Consider the following 24,542-nt stretch of genomic DNA (forward strand, 5'->3'; position numbering starts at 1 on the left):
CCACATCCGCATATCAGCATTTAGAAAAACGCAGTGAAAGGTTTAAAGTGTCACTCAGCTATTGTTCTTTGTGTCACTGAAGTCATTGTACTTTGAAAAGATACAGTTGGTATAAGTCTGTGTAGCTTCTCACGTATCCAGGCCATGGTCATCTAAGGAGCTTGGAAAGAAAAACAGCGGACTTTTCTTGATGACATTTTACTTGTCATCTGGAAGCTTCTTCAGGTCTAAGACCAAATGGTGGAGAGCCAAGAGGTTTTGGGTGAAACCATTGTGAGACCTTGCCTTACCCTATAATGTTACCCATTGAGATCAACTGAGGTAAGGTCTGAGTCGGTGTTAGCGCCCACTCACATCTTGCGTCACGCGTCATGTTAATATTCCTGTCTTATATTCGAGTTCGTTCTTTTTTTTTTTTTAGTTCATTTTTATCAAGTCTGGTTATCTATGAGAGAGAGAAAACACCCATCCCCTTATGGCATTATTTTTGTGCCACTATTCTGAGCGCACGTAGAAAAAGAAAATCCATACACAAACACACAATAGCAGCCCCTCTCGCTCAGTTTTTGCATTTGCGCTTGTCGCAAATGTTGAGAGCTTGCGCTCTCAACATTTCCGCCCGTGCGCGCTCAACGCTTTCTGTAGGCTACACCGTTATATTTGTGCCACAAAACCAGCCAATCACAGACTTGGATGCAAAAAAATCTGATTTAGAAAACAAAGCACTTCAACATGAAACATATTATTAAATTCTCTCACCTCCCACCTAAAAATGAAAATAAACTGGGCCATTGTCTAGATAAATAGAAAATACAATAGGAAACAAATTTATCCAGCATTAATGTGCAAATGACAGCAAAAGATGAATATAAAATAAAATAAAGTACAATAAACATTTTTCTATTTTAAAATGAAAATAATAAAAGCTAAACCACAGCATGAGTAAAATTGTCATGTCACATATGCCAATGATCACACTCTTTATCATCTTCCAAACTTCTCCTTTTTGCCTTTTTTAGAAAAGTTGGTCAAAATTTGGCTTCTTGATCCATCTGCATAGGTATCCACTGGCTCAGGCTAACGTTTGACGTGAGAATTAATCAACCCATCGGATGGTTATAGATGTCTTCACTGATGATTATGAATTGATTATACCACAAACACAAACTAAAGTTTCCCTATCATTTCAGTGTAGTTTATATACTACATTTAATGTTTAACCAGTAAACACATGAAGGAGCTCGTCTAGCTACAAATGAACACAAGTGATTTTAATTCTCTCCAAACATACTGAGGCGGAGCTTAAAAATCAGGGGTGCCCCACTGGCTGTGAGGCCCTGTGCATCCATTGAGCCCACACATGGCACAAAAGTCTCTAAGTGGCCTCTTCCTATGAGGCAATGAATTAAATGATACAACAAAAACTACTAAGGAAGCTTTAAGAAACAGAATACGAGGCTCAAATGGTTTACCTGATCTCCAAACTCCCCAGATTCAAATTCAATCATGCATCTGCACGTTTTGCCTGAATAAGCCTGATTCATTAAAATGGACTGCATGCATAAAGCCTAATTTACAACATGGAGTCCTGCTCTCAAAAACTGGCATAGATTTAACACTGTCTGTGAAGCTGGATTTAAGAAGTAAGCGCCTAAAGTTTTTAGAACATATTTAGCACCATCTTGTGTCAGGTTGGTTGGTTGCAATAAACAGACTTACATTACACACTTTTGTACTGTCTCTTTGCAGAAATGAGTTTTATGTTAATAAACCAAGAATATACTGTCCACTTTCACCCTTAAGCAACAAATGGTTCTTCATTGTTTGGCTAGCTGTATTGAAATGGGAAAATCCAGTTTAATGTGGACTTTTATTTCTCCCTTCAGACATGTTGGAAGATGTCAGGATTCCCTATCATGCTTTGATTGTCCCATTTCAGTGCAGCTAACAAAACAAAGAACCACTTACTGCTTAAGAGACAGAGGGTGAAAGTGACTTCAACCAACCAACCTGATGACGTGGCGCTCTGTACTGACACAAGATGGTGCTGAACATGCTCTAAAAACTGCTTCTTAAATCCAGCTCCACAGATAGTGTTACATCAATTCAGTTTTTGAGAGCAGGGCTCCATGGTGTAAATTTGGGCTTATACATGTAGAGTTTCATGTCCAATTTAAGGTCCCATTCAGTAGCACACAGGGCTCAGTTAATTAGCTCCAAATATCCTGGATTAAAACAAACACTATCAGAGATCCAGGGTCAATCACCAAAGAGCTGTTTGGGTGGTATTAGGTTGGTAGCACCTTCTGTTTGATCAGCTGATATCTTAGTAAAGACCTAACATAGATTTACTTTTGTATTTATTTTCTTCAAGCTGATAAGGGCAGGAAAAATGTTTGGTAAACCAAATAGAGGTAGTTCGTAATTCTTTCTGGAATTGGATTAAGAAGTATTGTCTGAAGTGCTGTATCTCTATTCTGATATTTTTATGTTGGGTGATAGTTATTGTTATGAATGTAGATTTTTAGTGTTGATCTCTAATATTTAATGGAATGTAACCTTGTCGTTAACCTTTATCTTTTTGACAAAAGTTTTAATTAAGAACAACAACAACTTTATTTAAGCTGCTGTAAGAAATGTGAAGGCTGACAATCATCCATGACCTGGATGTCTGAGAACCTTCATAGACAATTCTGTGAAATAATACTAAAATAATACTTTGTAAAGAATACCGGCAACAATAGAAATTTTACTAAAAAGGTCTGAAAATCATGTTGTTTTATTGATTTATTTTAGTATATTTTAGTTTAGATGTGCTTTTGCTTGATTTCCATCTAATCTGTCATGATCCGAGCAAGTGTTGGGTTTGTCTCCTCGCACAATGTTTCCCTGGGTCCGCCCTGAGGTGTAGCTCAGGTAATCTCCTTCGCCTGTGGTGCATCAGCTGCAATTAAAAGGTTGCATTTAAACCCAGTGTCGTCACCTCTCCTTTGCCAGTCCGACAGCTGCCAATGGTGGTAACAAGTTGCATCTCTCTGTTTCCTTTCAGGTCGATGTTTTGCCTTACCTGCTTCTCCTTGTGTTCTCAGTTTTTGACTCATCAGTTACACCGTAAGCACCCAGCTCCCAGCCAGAAATCTCACCCACCACTGAACCTTGCCATCTAAACTTGGATTCTCTTCACCTCTACCGCCTGTCCTCCTGCCCGCTGCCTCGCTGGAAACACTAAACCTCAGGTTGGACAAATACTCAGCTGCTCAGTCTACAATACCCTCCCCAAGCTGGAAATCGGCTTCACTGCATGTAAGCAGTCAAGATCTGTGTTGTAAATAATGTGACTGATTCACTGAGTATGTTGTGTCTGCATCTGGGTACTTTCCTCGTGTTGGCCTCCGGGCCGTTTGTGATGTAATCTTAAGATGTTGCCTGGGCTTCTTGTTTTCAGTCATACTCTGTAGCATTGATGACATGTGCTTGATTCCCAAACAGAGACCTGTGTGACATGTTTTGAATGTGCAGAAGATTTTTTAACATGAGCAGAAATATTTCTGAAGCATATTTAGGCTATTAAAAGCCACAAGGATATATATTATTTTATGAATAGGTGACACATACATGTTTAAGCAGGTAACATCTTCTGACAAAGAAGCCAAAGTCCCCTAACAGCGTACAAACCTTATTTATTTGTTAACGCCTGGCTATAATGTGGTAACTGTGTGATGCTATCATGTGGACCAAAATCTCAGAAAAAATGTTTGCAGCACTTTGTTGAATCTACTCCAAAAAAGGTAAAAGGTGGTTCAACCTGGTACTAGCAATGTGTATCTAATACATTTTCCAGTGAGTGTATATGTAACACAAAGTGCAGCATTAACAGACAAAAATGGGGCAACTTCCTTTTTCAGTCAAAAGCAGAAGTTGGTACAAGAAACAGAAGTCAGTTAAGAAAGATAAGAAGCAATAACTTCTTGTATTATGATGCTCTGTGGCTTTAACACTGTGGCATCTCTGAGTAGAATTCACAAAAGGCTCAACAGAGAGACAAAATAACAATGACAGAGGATGACCCACATAGCAAACAGGTCTGGCCTGGATCTGGTGTCAAGCCGGCACTGCTGGCTGACTTCTGGCATGGTAAGTGGTATGTCAACCAGATGTGTGCCAGGTCTGGCAATGATGCCACTGTTTATTTGATGGCATGCCACATCTGGCCCGATTGTGGTTTGGTTTATGTGGCCCAGGTTCATAGAAAACAGGTCTTCCCCGGATCTGGCATCAAGCTGGCACTTCTGACTGACTGGTGTCATGGCAGAGTGTATGTTGCCCAGATGGGGGCCAGGTCTGGCAATGATGGCACTATTTATGTTCCTATTTTCCTATTTTAGTTAGAAGACCCAAATACCATGTTTCAATACTATACTGCTATGGTAGCAAACGTTTCAAATGCAGGTTTGACAGGTTTGTGAGTGTACACTTTATCCAAAACCTAGTGACGATTTACTCATGTTTACCACTGCGTGGTTGTATCTCAGGAGCCAGAGCAGGTCACCTACTGATTGGAAGGTTAGTGGTTTGATCCCTGGCTCTGGATCTCTGTCAAGAGTGTGAATGTGTACAAATCTAGTTAGGAAGAGAAAGTGTGTGATTGGGTGAATGTGACATGTTGTATAGAGCACTTTAAGTAATCAGAGAGAGTAGAAAAGTGTTATACTGTCAGAAAAGTGTTCACTGTCTGAACAGAGTTTCGTCATGTTACTTTTGCACTATTATGTTCCGGCACATGTTGTTATTACATGGCTTGATTAAGGTACACATTAGGCTGACACCTGGGGCCAGAGCTGAAACTGTTCTGGGCCAGCACAGGACCACCAGTGTGTCTGCAACTGGCTTTGTGCTGGCCCATGTGTGCATTAATTCTGGCAAACCAGATCTGGGCCACCAAAGGGCCATCATTCTTTGTGGTATGTGGGCCATGTGTAAGCACATTTTGTGGGCCAAATCCGGGCCATACCAATTTTGCTATGTGGGGACATTAACTGCACTTCGTAGGTAGTTAAAACGAACAGTAAGTCCAAATCAAGAAATATGTATACAGGGAGACAGCTTCATCAGTTTTAGAAGCCACTGAGGTCAACCTGAGACACATTCATGTGGATGCATATTTTACACATACCACCTCAACATTGTGACCAAAAGACAGCTAGAAGATGTGACGGTGATGAAGATGCTAAGAAGAGTAGAAGAGAAGATGTCAAGTTGTCAGGATTTGCAAGATTTGAATTACATTGAATTGTTCTGAATTCCTTTATTGTCATTGTACACAGTACAAAGAGATTCAAAGGCAGTACTGACCATTTATGCTGTACTGACCAACTCAGCAACACCAAAAGAGCTGAAAGACAACAGAAGACAACTAAAGTGCATTACAGAATTGTCTATGAAGGTTCACAGACATCCAGGTCATATTAATCTAAGAAGCTTGGGAAGAAAATTTAAATTTCTTGAGAACATGTTTTCTTTCCAAGCTCTGAACAAAGCTTGAAAATGCATTACAGAATTATTTCCATGGTCAAGAAAAACAGCTTAACATCTACACATCAAGAAATTCTTGGCAAGGCAGGTGTATTACTGTCAAAGTCTACAAACAAGATGAAGAGAAAAACTGTAATGAAATATGTAATATGTAACCATATTAATTTGACACAGCGACAAAAGACAAACACAGGGGAAAGACTGGAGGAAAAGAAGGGAACACAAAAGGGAACTAGCAGACCTATCAACAAAACCAAAACAAAGACTAAAGGCATGAAATATTTTAAAAAAACTCGTAAATGGAAGGGAACATGAACTCAAACCATTAATAAAAGACTAAACCCTGATCATGATCCATTTTTTACAACAAATAATGAATACACAAAAATTAAGAAAGAGCAAACATGAAAACATAACTGACTCAGCGTGACACATGGAACACAAGGGAGGCACAGTAACAAAACTTAAGAACTAGAAAATATAACCAGTAACTAAATCAAAGAATATTAATGATCAAAAACATAAACACTGGGTCACCAGACCTAGAACCATGACACATTATATTACATTCATTGTCACATAATTAGATACAACTCTTCAACTTCTCATTCATGCAGATGTGCAGCCGACAAATCTCGAGTAACTGTGTAATGCCATCATGTCAATATGGACCAAGATATCAGAGAAATGTTTCAAGCACCTTGTTCAATCTACACCACGAGAAAGTGCTTTTGTTAACTACAAGCCTCATTCACCCAGTCGCACACAGGTTTATACAAGTGCTTTTTTTCAATATCCAAGTGTCTTGTATGATGACACTCACACACAGTCACACTCAAGCGGACGCATTGGGGGTAATTTGGAGATCAGTATCATGCCCAACATCCAGAATGGAGAAGACGGGGGGTCAATTTAACTTTCTGCAATGAGCTACCACAGCTGCCCCAGTACACCACATAGTGTATCTAGTAGAATTTCTGGTGACTCATGTGGTCTATCCTGAGATAATCCCAGTCCCTAAAGTGATAATGTCTTTATTTGAACAGTTATTATATAACATGCTATGTTTTGACTCTCACATATTTTTGATGGTGTTGTGACTCTGCTTTGCATATATTGTTATAGAAATCACTTTCCAGTATGTACACTGCCTCCAGTATATTTTCACAACTTTGAGGTTTATACTGATCATGACATGCATGCAAATTATTTTCACACCCATAAGGAGAAGTTGGCAATAGAAACAGACATGACACGTCAGAAGATTCAACCTTGTCTCTTATTTTGGTTCCCTGTGGCTCTTATAGAGGGCTATTTCTCTGTCTAGAAGTTACACGAAACTGAACGGAAAGTCTGCAAGGATGGCAGAGGAGGAAGTTAACTATGCCACAGTCAAATTCAAAAAAAAGAAACATTCCCAATCAAAAGGTAAGTTTTTCCAATGCACTGCATCAAAAATATATTCTAAGCTACTTATGATGAATAAAATTGCAAATTTACTCAATGTTGATTTGTTTTAAACAGTTTTCTGCAGTAACAATGACTAGAAAAAATATCAGTAGAAATCAGCAAATAAGATCTTGAGCTAAGTAGGATTTTTACACTGATATTTTAAGACCTTGGTGCCTGAACCACTTCAACTAGTGGCTTGGGGATCTGACTTGAATGTGTCCTAGATCAGCGGTCCCCAACCCCCGGGCCTCGGACCGGTACCGGTCCGTGAGTCATTTGGTACCGGGCCGCGAGAGTTGAGGCTCAGGTGTGAAATGTATGGTTTTCAGGGGTTTTATCGGTTTTCAGCGTTATTTTGTTATCGTTTTTATCGTTAACTCGGTTTTCCTGGGTCTATTCACGTGTGCTATGAATAAATCTTCTTTTTTTCGGTACCAGTACTAGTTTTATTTTGTTGTATTTATCCGCGACACCTTAAAGGCCGGTCTGTGAAAATATTGTCAGGCATAAACCGGCGCAAAAAAGGTTGGAGACCGCTGTCCTAGATGCCTCTTAGGTGAGGTGTTTCTGGCATTAAACTCTGTGACAGACACAGAAAACACTGGAGAGTTTACGTCTCAGCTTGCTTGGAACATCCTGTTTTTTCCACCAAAAGGATGGAGGAGGTGGCTGAGAGAGAGGTCTGTGCATCTCTGCTTGGACAGCGCCCAGCACAACCCCAGTTAAGACACTGAATTGTGTCAACACTGAACAAATAGCTGTCCAAAATAATTAAATAAGCATTTGCATGAAAGCAAACATGCAATATTTCAATACAATAAGGTTTAGAAAGCCTTGTTATATGATAACTTATGAATGCCAATCAACCTTTCAGTTAAAAAGGAGGAAACTGTTTATGATGAAGTGGAGGTGAAAAATGAAGCAAAGGAACAAACTCCGGACACAAACGGTGAGTTGAAAAAAGAAAACACAAATCCACCGTAAATAAATGTCCAATACAGTGAAAATGTCTAAAACTGTCAGTACAAGAAGGTGTGACGAGTACTGATCAGTTTGCGTGTCTTTCAAACTGGAGCATTTCCCTAACAGGGATTTAATGAAGAGACATGAAGTATCCTGAGTTTTACAATTAGATTCAAACAGTGGACGTTCTCCTCTTACAATCATTTTTACCAAGGTTTTTGAAGGATAAGTGGTATTTAACAGTTTAATAATAAAATGCTTTTGTCATTCATGCTCATAATAGTTAGGAGATGCTCCTTATAAGGCTTATGTTCCAAAAGATAGAGAACAGCATGAGTTACATTGTGTAAACGTGCATTTCAAAGCTATGATATGTGGCTTCAGTTGTTCCAGACACTCAAATGAAGTGCTTCCTGTTTTTTAACTAACCGCTGTGTTTAAAATACCATCATTTGAGACAGCGAGACAAAAAGGAAATGTTGGACTTATAAATAGCAACATTGAATAATCAATTAACCAATAAGCAAATAGATAAAACAATATATTTCTGTTATTTAGATTTTTATGCCAGACAAGAAGAACGTTTACTTCAGTTTCATTGCCCTACATGAATAAAATAAGTATTTCAATGTTACAATATTAGTTTTAAAATGGACATGAGACACCCTTCTCTCTAAAGAAAAAATAAGCGATCATAGATTTAGCACTGTCTACAAATCTGGATTCAACAAATAAGTGTTTAAAGATTTTAGAGCATGTTTAGCGCCATCTTGTGCCAGCATAGAACATGATGTCACTGGGTTGGTTGCTGCAAAGTTGTGTCAGCAGGGTTCATAATTCACGGCTGTCACGTGGGTTATCAGGATTTATACTAGTTTCCATAAGAGCTCCGCAAGCATGTGTGAATAAAAAATGACAAAACTGCATCTTTGGTCATTAGTTTTCAAAAATACATTGAGCTACAATAGTTTATATATCATAGTGAGGTATGTGTATTTCAATCTTTGTACATTCATAAGTCATATATTCAAAGGTTTGTTTTAACTGCTAGCCTCTTACATACATTTTTTTTAAGTTTACACTTTGGATTCCCACTTTAACAGAATAAATATTTTGTCATTTAAGGCACTTTTAAAGATCTCTAGAAAGGACAGAATGAGAGTGACAGGTGACTATCAGTGATGACAGAATAATGTTTCATTGCACTAGCATGAGGGTAAACGCATTTTCTTGGTAAACACATTACACATACAGCAACAATAATAATAAACTGTCTTGTTTTTGTGTAACAGTGGCAGAAATTTCTCTTTCTCACATGTTAAGAAATCTGCTAAATTAGAAGAAATCCAAACGTTCTCTTGTTTCTTATTATAGGACCACACGTTACTGGTTAATTTCACAGTGTCAGCTAACTAGTGACCAATAACTCAGCAGAAAACAAGGCCACTAGAACTAAAATACTAATATGCAGAGAACAGACTGTGAGAGAATGTTCCAGGGAAAAGTAACACAAAAAACACGAGACTAGACAAGGACATAAGAGGCTAAGCAGGGAAGCTAAGGGAGAGGAGGAGGAGGAGAGGAGAAAAGTGCGACCGCCTTCGTCAAGAGCAAGAGCATGGAAAAAAAAATTATAGATCTGTTCTGAATTAAATCATTTTTTTCTGCCTCCAATATGTATTTTGTGCTTGTACATAACAGAACAATGCTTAAATAATTAGGGATCTTTGACACATTTCATTTTATTCTCAAGAAAAATATGAATAATTTTAGTTGTTGAAATAACTTTTTTTTTGCTAGATAAGAAGTCGTCTTGTAATAAATCTTTTCCGTCACTAGTAACATGCTGGGGAATTCTAATACTAATTATGGTCCTTCGCATCTACTGTGAGTATAACTTTAAAACTTACACGCAAAGTAGTGTGATGTTTTATATTTGATTGTGTTTTTTTAACAGTTATTGTTGCATTAATTTATAAGAAACATGTAAATATATTCAAACAACTTAAAAAAAAAAAACTAACTGCTGTCCTTTGTAACCTTATAGTGTCCACAGTTTTAGAAAAACAGATCACAAACTTGACTGCAGAGACACAGATGCTCAAAATGAAAAATGGAGACACAGAAGAAAAACCTAACAGAAATAATACAACAGATTTCGACATCATGGAGTGACTTCAATGTTAGTCGAGCTCAATGGAGCATTGATGCCTATTGTCCCAAAGAAAATAACAGTATGTTCCAAATATATTTGTACAAAATTACCTACTGTCACGGTCCTGGGTCAGTGACCCAGTGTTTTGAGTTTCTTGTGCCTCTGAGTTTTTTGTATTATGTTCTTAGTTCTCTTTGTTGTCCCAGCTTATTCTTTAATGTAGTGTCTTAGTTTGGTTTTCTTGTATTCTGTTTAGTTCTCTGAGTATTTAGTAGCTGCCCTCTGTGTCTCTTTGTTGCTGGTGTTGTCTGTGTTTCTTAGTTGCTCTTAGTCTAGTTCGCGTCTCTGTGTCATACTTCCTGTTTTATGTTGAAGGTCCGTGTCTTATGTGAATGTGTTCAGTTTACGCTTCCTTATCTCGTCAGTTCTTATTTCCCCCAGCTGTGCTCTCCTTCTGTGTCTCATTCCCCTCGTTACTTCCCAGTTTATTTAAACCCTGTGTTTCTCTGAGTCAGTGTTGCGTCGTCCCTCATGCTGTGTGTGTCTCCCTATGACTCCCTGTGAGTTTTAGTTCGTTGTTCCCAGTTTAGATTAGTTTAGTTTGTATGTTTTTTTTCCCTGCCAGCAAATAAAGCTGTGATTTTGAGTTCATCCCCTGAGTCTGTGAGTCCTGCATTTTGGGTCCAACTCCTGCCTGCCGCACAGCGATTCATGACACCTAAGTTAACATAGATATGCACTGAAGTTGTTTATTGACAGTTCTCTATTCTTGCAGACAGAAAATCACTCTGTGTTAACACAACTGGAAGGAGGGATGAGAATCGAGAACTGGTTCCCAGTAGTCCAATTCCCCGGGATTGTTAATCTGCCTGCCTATCAATCACACTTATCGGTTCTTCTGCTCTTGATACAATCAGCTGATATTACTTTGTGCATCGTATGAAAAGCATGAGATCCACAATTATTGGAGTTTATTCAGATCGCGGGCCTTGTATTTCAAATTTACACTCTTTCACATATGTAATTTCCCAAGCATGTGTATTTGATAAGCTCTTCAACCTTAATTATTTCTTGAGTTGTAATGATCTAATAAAAAAACTGACAATGTGTATAACTACATAAAATTAGAGTTTAGGCCAGAAACATAGAACTAAACCAGCAGGAAATGTGGTTGTAGGGAGGAGGGTGACATTCTAGTCAGTCTTTAGCAAGCCCCAGTCAACATGAGTGTAACACTCGTTACCACAACCCTGGCATGACACACACTCAGAGACCGTTGGATGAGTTTGAGTGCACTTTTATTAACAATGTTGAGAGCTGGAGGCTCTGTGGAATCTGTAGGTTCAGCTCAGCTCTTGTCTGCTTCTGCTCCACCAGCCCTCGGCAGCTACTAGAAATATGGAAGTCTTGGTTAGCATGATGAAAATCAGCTGTGCCAGCCGGCCTTGCTTGGCACTGTCCCGTGAACCCACATCTCCACCCTCCCTGCAGGATAGCCTCAAACCACACCCTCCTACAACAAGGCATTATTTCATACCAAGACCTTTATTTTGTGAAAGACAGATAAGATTTGTAAATCTAAAATTAAAGCTCTCAGTTGACCCAAGCAATTTAAACCTAAAAGAATAATGTTAAAACATCCATCCATCCATCCATCTTCCTCCGCTTTTTCGGAGGCCGGTTCGCGGGGGCAGCAGCCTAAGCAGAGAGGCCCAGACCTCCCTCTCCCCAGCCACGTCCTCCAGCTTATCCGGGGGAACACCAAGGCGTTCCCAGGCCAGCCGAGAGATATAATCTCTCCAGCGTGTCCTGGGTCTGCTCCGGGGCCTCCTCCCGGTTGACATGCCCGGAACACCTCACCTAGGAGGCGCCCAGGAGGCATCCTTATCAGATGCCCGAACCACCTCAGCTGGCTCCTTTCGATGTGGAGCAGCAGTGGCTCTACTCTGAGCCCCTCCCAGATGGCCGAACTTCTCACCCTATCTCTAAGGGAGAGGCCAGCCACCCTTCGGAGGAAGCTCATTTCTGCCGCTTGTATCCGCGATCTCGTTCTTTCGGTCACTACCCACAGCTCGTGGCCATAGGTGAGGGTAGGGACGTAGATCGACCGGTAAATTGAGAGCTTCGCTTTTACACTCAGCTCCCTCTTCACCACGACGGACCGGTGCAGCGTCCGCATTACTGCAGCTGCAGCCCCAATCCGTCTATCGATCTCCGGCTCCCTTCTCCCATCACTCGCGAACAAGACCCCGAGATACTTGAACTCCTCCACTTGGGGCAGGAACTCATCCCCGACCCGGAGTGGGCACTCCACCCTTTTCCGGCTGAGAACCATGGCCTCAGATTTGGAGGTGCTGATCCTCATTCCCGCTGCTTCACACTCGGCTGCGAACCGTTCCAGTGTGAGCTGGAGGCCCCCACCCGATGAAGCCAACAGAACCACATCATCCGCAAAAAGCAGAGATGAGATTCTGAGGCCACCAACGTGAAAGCCCTCCGCCACTTGGCTGCGCCTAGAAATCCTGTCCATAAAAATTATGAACAGAACCGGTGACAAAGGGCAGCCCTGGCGGAGACCATCACACGACAGGCCAAGCGGAATGCGGCTCGGGCAGTGGCTGAAGCAAAAACTCGGGTGTGGGAGGAGTTCGGAGAGGCCATGGAAAAAGACTTTCGGACTGCCTCGAAGAGTCAGGCGTCTCAGGAGGGGAAAGCGGTGCTCTACCTGCACTTTGTATAGTGCTGGCAGAGCGCTGCTGACTTCGACTGAGAAAATTGTCAGGCGGTGGAAGGAATACTTCGAGGACCTCCTTAATCCCACTGACATGTCGTCCGAGGAGGAAGCAGAGTCTGGGGATGAGGGGAATGACCCGCCAATTTCCGTCACTGAGGCAGTTAAACAACTCCTTGGTGGCAGAGCCCCTGGTGTTGATGAGGTCCGCCCCGAGTTCCTGAAGGCTCTGGATGTTGTAGGGCTGTCCTGGTTGACACGCCTCTACAATGTTGCGTGGAGATCAGGGGCAGTACCCCTGGACTGGCAGACCGGGGTGGTGGTCCCTATCTTTAAGAAGGGAGACCGGAGGGTGTGTTCCAACTACAGGGGGATCACACTCCTCAGCCTCCCTGGGAAAGTCTATGCCAGGGTGCTGGAAAGGAGAGTTCGTCCGCTAGTCGAACCTCGGATAATGTTAAAACATTTTATTTTAATTAAGGAAACACAGTTCTTCAATACAAAACATGACAAAATTCTCTCCCCTCCCGGTTAAAGACAGACAGAAAGAAAGAAAGAAAGACTTTTAACAACACATCTATTCCCAATAAATAAACATTAAGACATCACAAGTTTTGTCACAAAGGGAAAAAAAACAAAAAACAAAACTGTCACATGAACATAGGGCTGAATTACAAATGGCCATCTATAACAGAACACACCACATTCTTAAAACACCACTGAGAAGAAAAATATGTTAAATTATCCATCAATGAGTAAAATTGAAACTCTGCTTTAACTCTATATTTAACCAGCAAAATGAAAATAGTATCAACCCTCTTCTTTGAAATATTATCAATTAGGGCAGGGCAATATGACCAAAAATATATATCACGATATATATTTGAAAATTTGCGATAACGATATAACTGACGATATAATTTCTGCGAGACAAAATACAACTCCACAACTTTACTAGCGCAGAAAACCCCCATCCATTTATTTTCACTTAAACAAGCAGCTGTTTTTATGTGCATTAAACCTATATAAAAATGTAACAGTGCAAATGCAAATTCCTTGCTGAAAGTTTAACCAAAAGGCATTTTCAGTAGAAATGGGCTGACGTATCCTGAGCATAACCATGTATAATATCCACTGAAGTTAAAAAGAGGTGCTTTGCAACATTACACTGCAGTGTGCCAAATAAAAAAGTCAAATATGTATTTTTCGGACCATAAATTGCATGGGATTATAAGGCACATTAAGCGAAACAAAGCAGTCAGATAAATCAAACTTTGTTCAACTCATTCTTCATGCTTCCTCCACTTCTGTACTATTGATTCATTAATGCTGTATTCTATCACAGCTGCTCTATTCCCATGTTGTTGCAGTATAGTATAGTTTAATGCTCTCATATCTTCAGCATCTTAAGTAGATTATACTGCACAGTTTTCTCATCAATAAAATAATATTTACTGCATCAGTTTGTCTTCATTTCATCTGAAACACACAAGGATCAAATCTTTGACTTTATTTTGGGGATATTTTCCTTAAATATAACTAAAGCTTTCACACAGGGATCATAAATGATATGAAATAGAAATAAATACCTTGAATTTTGACTGAAATGTCATATTTGATTCCACCACTGAGCTTTCTTTTTCCAAAAATGGTGTGTATATAGTAAAATATCAATAATGTCACTCCTGTTACATTTGTACCATCAAACTGAAATGAGACTAGTGTCAGCAGCTACACTAGTAAACTGTTTTACAAGCTAAACTTAGCATCATTGTTGTCTAAGGGGACTCAGCGCATGGCTGTAATGTTCTCCCATCACACGGAGCTGAAACGACAGTTTTCACATAGAAAACAGTTTAACTAAGAACTGGGTACTTTTCTGTTGAATCGTTTTCATGATGTTCGTTTGTCGGCTGCGCTCAGACAGGATGGAAATAAAGGTTTAAAAAGACCTCGAGTCCTTTTTCATGTACTCGTGGTGGCTGCAATTACTCAAACCTTCAAAACACAAAACTAAAATGTTGCCAACTGATTTGGTAAAGAGAATTATCCAAAGCAGACTTCAGGTTTACCATCATTTATGATATTCTCTTGATCTTACACATAATCAGATATGAGTCCGAGTGCTCTGTCATGTGGACAAAGTTTTCCAAGTCCTAACAAGAAGAAAATCTAAAAGTTTCCATCGAATTAAACTAAAAACTGAAAATAAGTAGAGGAGCGCTCTCTCCTTCCTATGCACCGCCGGCGTCGAGCAGAACAGACCCACGCTGACACCTGGCAAAGGTGGACTTCTAAGTCAACACGGGCAACGAGCTCGCATCCGGCTGCCGTGGCAACACCGTTCACCGTGTGATCACTGGGACAGGTATGTCTTGTATCAACATCATCACCTGCAGCACATCCAATTATAATATTTAAAAGGTTTATCTTTTCTTTTAAATTCCTTGGTATTTATTTGTGAAGCACTTTGTGATCTTCACATTGTGAGGCGCTACATAAACAACATTTACTTACTTTCAGTGAAATTTAGTGGTGACTTTAAAATCATTTTATTTGTCTTGAGCCTCCATCTTTGGAAGTGGTGCTGTGTGAGACTCTGAAAGCAAGTTTTGCACTTTTAGAGGAGATGCACTAAAACTGTAATATCATTTTAAAAAAACACGCTGAAGCTAAACAAACAAAGAATAAAATAAAAAGTATTTGTTCTCTATGATTGGAACTGACATGTGAAATGTGTCAGGTTGCGTCTTCATCATCACTGATTTGTTTGGAGGAGTCAAGCTTGAACCCTCTTTTGTTTGAATTATAATAATTACAACATTATTCAAATAACACTGAAGTGGTCAGGCAGAGAATCAGTGCTGTATCCATGCAAACACATGCACAGCAAGCAAACTCGCGAACCTCGGCTTTGGATTCAAATGAAGACACAAACATTTCCAAGTGCGTCCATCTTTGCTGATGATGCAGCAGACACGCTGAACTCCAGTCAGGAGGAGAAGCATGTTCTTCCACTCACAGAGACTGAAGCCTGAAACCAAACGGCCCGTTTCCTGTGTTTAACCTCAGTCCTAGTTTCATGATTCGACCCCTGTGACATTGTTTAGCTCCAATTCACAGCCCGTTCTGCCAGACGTTAGTCTGTTTGCATCTGTAATAACTTTGAATAAGTCATCTTCAGTTAAATAACTCTGAGCATCTTTAATCAAATGCACTTTAATGAACACTGGGCTGCTTTCTAAAACCACTTTTACAAAGTCTCTGATAGATGTGGGAGGAGGAGCGAGGATGACATATATATCAGATGAAGAGTTCTGACTGTGTCACAGCTTAACAGACGTCTCAACGTGTCAGGTATGTTATGCATATGTTTGTTTTGGTTTATTTGATAATCTCACACATTCATTATCTGGCATTCTAATACAGCGGTCCCCAACCCCCGGGCCTCGGACCGGCACCAGTCCGTGAGTCGTTTGGTACCGGACCGCGAGAGTTGAGGCTCAGGTGTGAAATGTATGGTTTTCAGGGTTTTTATCGGTTTTCAGCGTTATTTTGTTATCGTTTTTATCGTTAACTCGGTTTTCCTGGGTCTTTTCACGTGTGTTATGAATAAATCTTCTTTTTTTCGGTACCGGTACTAGTTTTATTTTGTTGTATTTATCCGCAACACCTTAAAGGCCGGTCCATGAAAATATTGTTGGGCATAAACCGGTCCGTGGCGCAAAAAAGGTTGGGGACCGCTGTTCTAATAAACAAAATGATGATAATTGAATAAAGACAACATTTTTTAAAGTTGAACATTTCAAATGTTAAATATGTTTGATAGTTTTGTTTGAATCATTAGATTAGGATAGAAATGGAGTGAATGACAGAGACATCTGCCTCTTTGTTGATGCTGGTTTAAGTGTTATGATTAATAATGATAGAGCAGCTGCAGATGAGATTCATGAGGACGTTCTTCACAATTTTTCAGCTCTCAGCCATGAAGGGGTGTGGACTGATCCTCCTGCTGCTCTCAGGTCTGTAAACTCATCTCAGTCGCCTCATTTATAGTTTGAATAAAACTTTTGATATCAGAAAATCAAAGAAAGCACAAACTGAACTGCTCCATAGTGATTGTTTTAAAGGTGTCTGTAAGCAAGCTTCAAGCAGTCACAGAAACACTCGTACATTCTCCAAAGATCTTTGTCATGTCAACTAAACTTCTAAAGGTTTCTTTGGGTCCAGTTAAAAGTTTGATTGACAGTTTAATAGTCAGTAGTTTGTAACAGTTTGTATAAAGTGAAGTAAAAGAGTAAAAAAAGACAAACAGGAGGGAAGAGAGAGTGCATGAACGTGGCTCTGTTTGTGTGCACATGTTGTTCAGCTTTGAGCCTTGGCCACTAACACGTTGTTTTCCTTTATTGTGCACACTGAAGAGGAAAAATCATCCAAATACATGTGCAATAAAGCCAGAGTGAAAAACAAACTTAAAACTGTTAAAGCAGCTTTTTAACCTGATGTGTGAGTTTTGCCCTGGAGCGGGAAACCAGTGTGTAGGTGTCCACAGGCATTGTAAAACACATTTTAGCCAGTATACGACACATATATTAACAGACCACAACACTGTTCAAATCTCTGTAAATTCTCCTGACGAGTAAAATCGAGCTGAGATGAGTCTGTGACCGCGCTGACTGACTTGTGTCCTCTCTCAGGTTACGTGATGGTCTGCCATTTTCAGTCTGATCAGTTAGTCAGACAGCTCCACCTCGTTGACATGCAGAAGTCCTGGAACGACGCTCAGCAATACTGCAGAGATGAGTACATTGACCTCGCCATCGTTAACAGCTCAGCTCTCATCCAGGAAGCCCAGAAATGGGCGGGGAGTACAGAGGTGTGGATTGGACTCTCCAAGAGCGGCTGGAAATGGTCTCGCCTCGGTCCAGTTCAGTCATCCTGGTTTCATTCCTGGTCCCCGGGACAGCCAGGGACTGGGGAGTGTGTTACAATATCTAGTAATGGATCATGGTCCACAAGACAGTGCTCAGAACAACATAGCTTTTTCTGCTATAATGGTGAGTGTTTTGGACTTTGGAACCAGGGTTTGACAAACTGAACATTTGAGCTGCAGGTCTGAATCCGTCTGATCTTTTGTCTTTCAGGCATGAGTAGCATTATCGTCCCGGTGTCGACCTTGATGACCTGGCCTGATGCTCAGTCTTACTGCAGACAGACATACATAGACCTGAGCAGCATGATTGATTCAAGTGTAAACACCAAGGTCGCTAACATGTTGACATCTTCTAATCAAGCCTGGATTGGACTGTATAGAAATTACTGGACGTGGTCAAACTCGAGCACAGCCTCAAACCTGCCGTGGGGGCCCGGGCAGCCTGATGACACTCAAAACTGTGCCACAATAGATGCATCAACGGGCTCCTTCTACAGTCATAATTGTAATGAACAGCGCTCCTTCCTCTGCTCCAAAGGTGAGTCTGTCCTCTGTGTTTCTGCACGGTCTGGTCCTCCTGGGCTCATCTGGACACTCTTGGCACAACACTGTCGATCCTTTGGGTGGCGCTGTCATTTGTTGTTTGCTCTCTCTGTGCTAGAGTATCACTTCCTGTTCCTGTTCCAACACAGGAACAGGAAGTAGTAGTTGAGTAGCTTATCTGCATACCAATTTAATTAAAAACCTTTAGATAACTTCTGTTTTCATAGTATAATCTTCATGTGCAGCATGGCCTCTTCACCTGTCCCTCGTGCACTTTCCTGCTCATTGTGTCAGATGTTTAGTTACTCCTCGGCCTCCTTTAGCAGTAGTGATACTTGTAACAAATGTAGCATATTTGCAGCTCTGGAGGCCAGGATTACTGAATTGGAGACTCGGCTTCGTACCCTGGAGTCACCCGTAGCTAGCCAGGCCCCTGTAGCGGGTGTAGCCGAAGATAGCGTAGGCCCCGCTAGCTGTTCCCCGGCAGACCCTAAGCAGCTGGGGAAAGAGAGCGGCTGGGTGACAGTGAGGAGGAAGCATAATGTTAAACAGAAGTCCCAGATACACCACCAACCTGTTCATGTGTCTAACCGTTTTTCCCCACTCTGCGACACACCCGCTGGGGGTCCAACTCTGGTAATTGGTGATTCTGTTCTCAGACATGTGAAGCTAGGGTGGAAGCTAGGGATGGAGCAGCTCTCATTTCTAGAAATATGGACAAATTTATTAAACCCCCCAAAATATGACTATCCAGAGTTGTGACCAGGGAGCAGAGCTTACACGCCTTTCTGCAGCTCCTGTCCTCCTCCAGACAGAAATGTAAAGGGGGCACATGGTGGCAACGGAGGCAAGAAAGGGGTAAGGGTTGTGTGGGGTGCTCTGAATAACTGTTTTTGTCATGTAATTGGATTGCACTTTGTCAGACCTCTACCCTAAAACCTGACCAACGGGTGTCCCCCCTGAAGGCTTAGCTTCTGCAGGTCTAGCTCTTAGTGTCACTGAGGCACGCAACCCCCCTGACCACATTAAGGTGGCAATCACTCAGGGGGAAAGCTGAAAAACAAAATAACAAATAATAAAATAAAATATTGCTCATCAGATTCTAACAACTAAAAACATGACATTTACCTTAATTAGATGCCCTATATTAAATACATTTGAATCCAACCATAGTACTTCTCACTATTGCCAATATTAACAAAACTAAAAAGGGTAGGCCAAGTTATATAAAAAAGGCAAATCTCCAAGTCTTGAAAAATAGAAATAAAGAATACATTAAAATATCCATCCAGATCTTCGGAACCAACAACATAAAATCTATCTTAATTTGATGGCCTAAGTAAAGTATCAAATCGATTTTATTTATATAGCACTTTTAAATTATACATGCTTCCCTTGGGCAGTATCATCAGAAGACATAGCATACATTTTCACTGCTATGCTGATGACACCCAACTCTATCTGTCCATGAAGCCAGATAGCACACACCAATTAGTTAAACTGCAGGAATGTCTTAAAGACATAAAGACCTGGATGGCCGCTAACTTTCTGCTTCTTAATTCAGATCAAACTGAGGTTATTGTACTCGGCCCTGAAAATCCTAGAAATATGGTATCTAACCAGATTCTTACTCTGGATGGCATTACCTTGGCCTCCAGTAACACTGTGAGGAACCTTGGAGTCATTTTTGACCAGGATATGTCCTTCAATGCACATATTAAACAAATATGTAAGACTGCTTTCTCCCACTTGCGCCCCTCCCTGATCCTGGTTCTACTGGAGGTTTCTTCCTGTTAAAAGGGAGTTTTTCCTTCCCACTGTTACCAAAGTGCTTGCTCATACGGGGTCATTTGATTTCTTGTTTTTTTCTCTATATGTATTATTGTAGGGTCTACCTTACCGTTTAAAACGCCTTGCAGCGGCTGTTGTTGTGATTTGGCGCTGCATATATAAAAATGAATTGAAATTCGGCCTTTTCTTTCTCTGCAGATGTCAAATCTTCTCGAGCCTTGAGGTCAGTGAAGGTTCAGCTGAGGGCAGGATCTGCAGACCTGAACGACCCCACAGTGCAAGAATCCATCCTGCAGCAGGTCAGAGGACACACAGGCCCCGATACAAGGAACAGACTGCTATGACTACTGTGAAATGATAGAGAGCAGTGAGTCTGTGCAGTCCAGGTTCAGGGAAACGTGACAGCACACAGCTGCAGAGATACGGGGCTCATTTAATGGAATCCCATCGATTTTTGTTATTTAACCTTTTTTTATTCTTAACTTGAAGAAGTCATTTAATTTCAGATTACTGTGAGGAGACGAAGTGACCCAATGACAGGCAATGAGGCCAAATAACAAACTTCAGTTTCGTCACCAGCCAGTTCATTTAGTACATTTCCCCCAGAAACAGCACGAACAACGTTTTCTGCTCACTACAGAAACAACGGCTGATTAATGAGGAGCTTCTGTTAATGTGTGAAAACTGTGTTTCAGGTGAGGGAGAAGCTGCTGGAGCAAGGGATCAGAGAAGAGGTGAAGCTGAGGTGGAAGACGCAGCCTGATGGGAAGATTTTCCACAGAGAGGAGGAGACAGCCGGTTACTGTGAGAAGGAAGACTGTGGGTCGGTTTAGTCTGAACGTTATTGGCTGATGTTCCTCAGATGATCTGCTGTGTAATTCAACTAATTTCCATCTCTATACTCTGACTGCTGGACTATAATAGCGTAGCTTTGCATGACTGATAGTTGGAAATAATCCTTATTTATCCTAAACTCAGATTAAAGAGTGTCTCATGAGCTGTTTTATGCCTCTTTGTTTCTTCTGATTGGTGAAGCTAAAGTTTGCAGGTGAGCAGGTCATATTTTTGTTCATCTCTGTTCCTGGACTTTGTACAGCAATTCTTACCAAAGGCCATTTGTGGACAGAGCATTTAAAATAGAAATGTACCCATGCAAAGTAACTAAATGTTTAAAACTGTGTAACCTTTGACTGAAAATAAATAAAAATATTATACAATGGAATACAAGTTTTTGACCATGTTTATGAATTTTAGGGTTTTTCAAACAACATTTTTTAAGATGTAATATCTCCCACAAAGATACAAAACACAGAAATGACAAAAGCTGTCATCAACCCTGAGTTTTTTTGCCTGAGTTTGGAGTTTTTGTATTTACATTTTTGCCTTTTCCTGTACATATAGTGTTCTGCGTTTTGGGGGTCTGTATTACATTTAACAAGGTTTAGCTTTAGTTTTGCCTTTAGGTTTTCTGATTTAGTTTTCTTTGTGATTATTTGATTTTGATTTTGATATAACTTTATTAGTCCCACAAGGGGAAATTTCATAAGGCTGCCGACCTATTGCACGCAATGGCGGCGCCATCTTACCCTCCGACCATACATACATTACACAAAACATCACATGGGGAAGACAGGTCAGAGAGGTATAACAATGGAAAATGCACCACATGAGGAAAGATAAGGAGAAAAAAATAACTCCCCCCAGACTGAGCTCCAACAGGGAGATCAGTTTGAGAACAGAAAAAAACACCTCTGCACATAGCACATGAAAAAACTCTTAATACACCAAAGAAACACATGACAAGCAACAGGGATGGGTAAAGAGTGCAGCATCAGAAGGGAATAAGCATCAAAGGCATTTGGAAAGGGAGGTGGGATGAGTGTGTGCATATCAGTGTATATGTATGTGTGTGCGTGTCCAGAGTTCAGCTGAGACAGTGTCCTTCGCCCTGCTAGGCTAAGTAAACAGTCTTCCAGCCAACCCAGGTGGCCTTGCATGGAATGGGAAGGAACAGACTAAACACAGTCGTTATCAGGGTGTTGTTGTTCAGCTCCAGCCTTGAGACCGCAGCTGGCGCCAAAGGGGTATCCGCATGAAGTGATGGTGGTTTTTACTTTAGTGCGAACAGCTCATATGAATTTCAAAGCAGTTCTACAGTCCAACACTGGTCTCTCAATCTCCCGTTGGAGAGCCGCGAGCTTCGCCATACTTGCGTTCTGTGATGTTGTCATTTCTTGTGCTCAAGTAGCTGATTCTGAGAACCCACGGCAGTGTGCCTCCCTGAGATGTCATCCAATTTGCGCCCAGAGATGTTATTCCGAGCTAGCCCTTCCGAGATGTATCCAGTCTGCAGTCAGAGGTCTTATTCTGAGTATTCACAGCAGCCGTAGCCTCTCCAAGATCTTATCTGTGCTGCACTCAATGAGCCCATTTTGAGAAACTCACGCCTCTCCCATCGTTCCAATCCCAGCGGGCAGCCTTGTGGGGGTTTGAACAGCCGGTTCCACTTTCTTAATTCTTTGATAAGTCAGGGCCAAGCCAGCTCCGATCAGCCAGAACCCTGTTACCATGGTTCCGAATAGGTAGATATCTTCAGCACTCAGGCTCACCCAAGCCCAAACTTCTCGTTAAGAAAGGGGTGTCAATTGCATTTAGGGACCAGTTGATCCAATCCATAATTCCTCTTTTAGGTTTTAGAGAACAGACTGTGAGAGAATGTTCCAGGGAAAAGTAACACAAAAAACACGAGACTAGACAAGGACATAAGAGGCTAAGCAGGGAAGCTAAGGGAGAGGAGGAGGAGGAGAGGAGAAAAGTGCGACCGCCTTTGTCAAGAGCAAGAGCATGGAAAAAAAAATTATAGATCTGTTCTGAATTAAATCATTTTTTTCTGCCTCCAATATGTATTTTGTGCTTGTACATAACAGAACAATGCTTAAATAATTAGGGATCTTTGACACATTTCATTTTATTCTCAAGAAAACTATGAATAAATTTAGTTGTTGAAATAACTTTTTTTTTTTTTTTGCTAGATAAGAAGTCGTCTTGTAATAAATCTTTTCCATCACTAGCAACACGCTGGGGAATTCTAATACTAATTATGGTCCTTCGCATCTACTGTGAGTATAACTTTAAAACTTACACGCAAAGTAGTGTGATGTTTTATATTTGATTGTGTTTTTTTAACAGTTATTGTTGCATTAATTTATAAGAAACATGTAAATATATTCAAACAACTTAAAAAAAACTAACTGCTGTCCTTTGTAACCTTATAGTATCCACAGTTTTAGAAAAACAGATCACAAACTTGACTGCAGAGACACAGATGCTCAAAATGAAAAATGGAGACACAGAAGAAAAACCTAACAGAAATAATACAACAGATGATGACATCATGGAGTGACTTCAATGTTAGTCGAGCTCAATGGAGCATTGATGCCTATTGTCCCAAAGAAAATAACAGTATGTTCCAAATATATTTGTACAAAATTACCAAAGTTAACATAGATATGCACTGAAGTTGTTTATTGACAGTTCTCTATTCTTGCAGACAGAAAATGTGAGCCTTGTCAGGCTGGCTGGGAATTGTCAGGCTGGTTGTTGTGATTAATGAAGAAGAAAAGGTAATGAGAAAATTGTGGGACACGTTATTACAGACTTCATGAAATAAAAATAATTTCTTTAGATTGAAAGCTTTCTTAGAGCAAATTGTTTAAATAGCTCTGACAACTTTCTCTCTGTCCTCAGAAAACTGTCAATGGAAATAGTTGGAAATATGATGAAAACAAAGGATACTGGATTGGTCTGAGAGTTGAAGATGGGAAATGGAAGTGGCTGGATGGAAGGGATATGACTAATAGGTAAGAGACACTTTGACTCAATATAAATTCCAAGTATTTCCCAAATCTGGAATAAATCAATTACAGTGTACCAGTGTCCATCAGCCTTGAGCAGATTTCTTGTTTTCCTCAGCTCCTGGATCGACCTGCTGTCTCCTTCTGATGGTCACTGTGCAATCTCTGTCCAAGACAAAGGATTTAAATCAGTGAGCTGTAATGAGAAGAACCGATGGATCTGCAAAAAGAAAGCTTTGTCTGTTTGAATACTGCAGTAAAACTTCAGAGGACTAGTCTCAGTTTCAAATTATAATATTAATGATGATATTAATAACTGGTCAACAGAGGGCACTGCATTACTTCAAATCAAAGAGTCGTTGTCTGAAGTATTGGCATTGAGATTTTTTTAATACTATGTTTAGGACTAAAGTTTTAATCAAGCCAAGAACAACACTGTTCAAACTGCTGTAACATGTTTAATCCAGATGTGGAAGAAGGACAGTTGGCCTCTACATTTGGACTTTGTTAATCAGTCAGTGTCAACATCAGCTACAGAGCAGGAACAACAGGACAGGGAAAGAAGGAAAAATAAGGGAACCACAGACA

General features: G+C 40.6%; 1 protein-coding gene and 1 pseudogene across 1 annotated transcript; both read left to right on the forward strand.

The window, feature by feature from the left end:
- Positions 1–6,861: 6,861 nt before the first annotated feature.
- LOC146378172 (uncharacterized) lies at positions 6,862–24,202 on the forward strand (annotated as a pseudogene).
- LOC146378173 (putative C-type lectin domain family 20 member A) lies at positions 16,781–21,305 on the forward strand. Its single transcript, XM_084944947.1, has 5 exons — positions 16,781–16,855; positions 17,531–17,890; positions 17,978–18,304; positions 20,299–20,399; positions 20,796–21,305. Exons 1-5 carry the CDS (start codon positions 16,783–16,785, stop codon positions 20,931–20,933), a joined length of 999 nt encoding a protein of 332 aa, XP_084801073.1. The 5' UTR covers positions 16,781–16,782; the 3' UTR covers positions 20,934–21,305.
- Positions 24,203–24,542: the final 340 nt, after the last annotated feature.

Source organism: Perissodus microlepis, chromosome 11, assembly GCF_051167445.1.
Source record: "Perissodus microlepis isolate ML-2025 ecotype Zambia chromosome 11, ASM5116744v1, whole genome shotgun sequence".
Lineage (NCBI taxonomy): Eukaryota > Metazoa > Chordata > Actinopteri > Cichliformes > Cichlidae > Perissodus > Perissodus microlepis.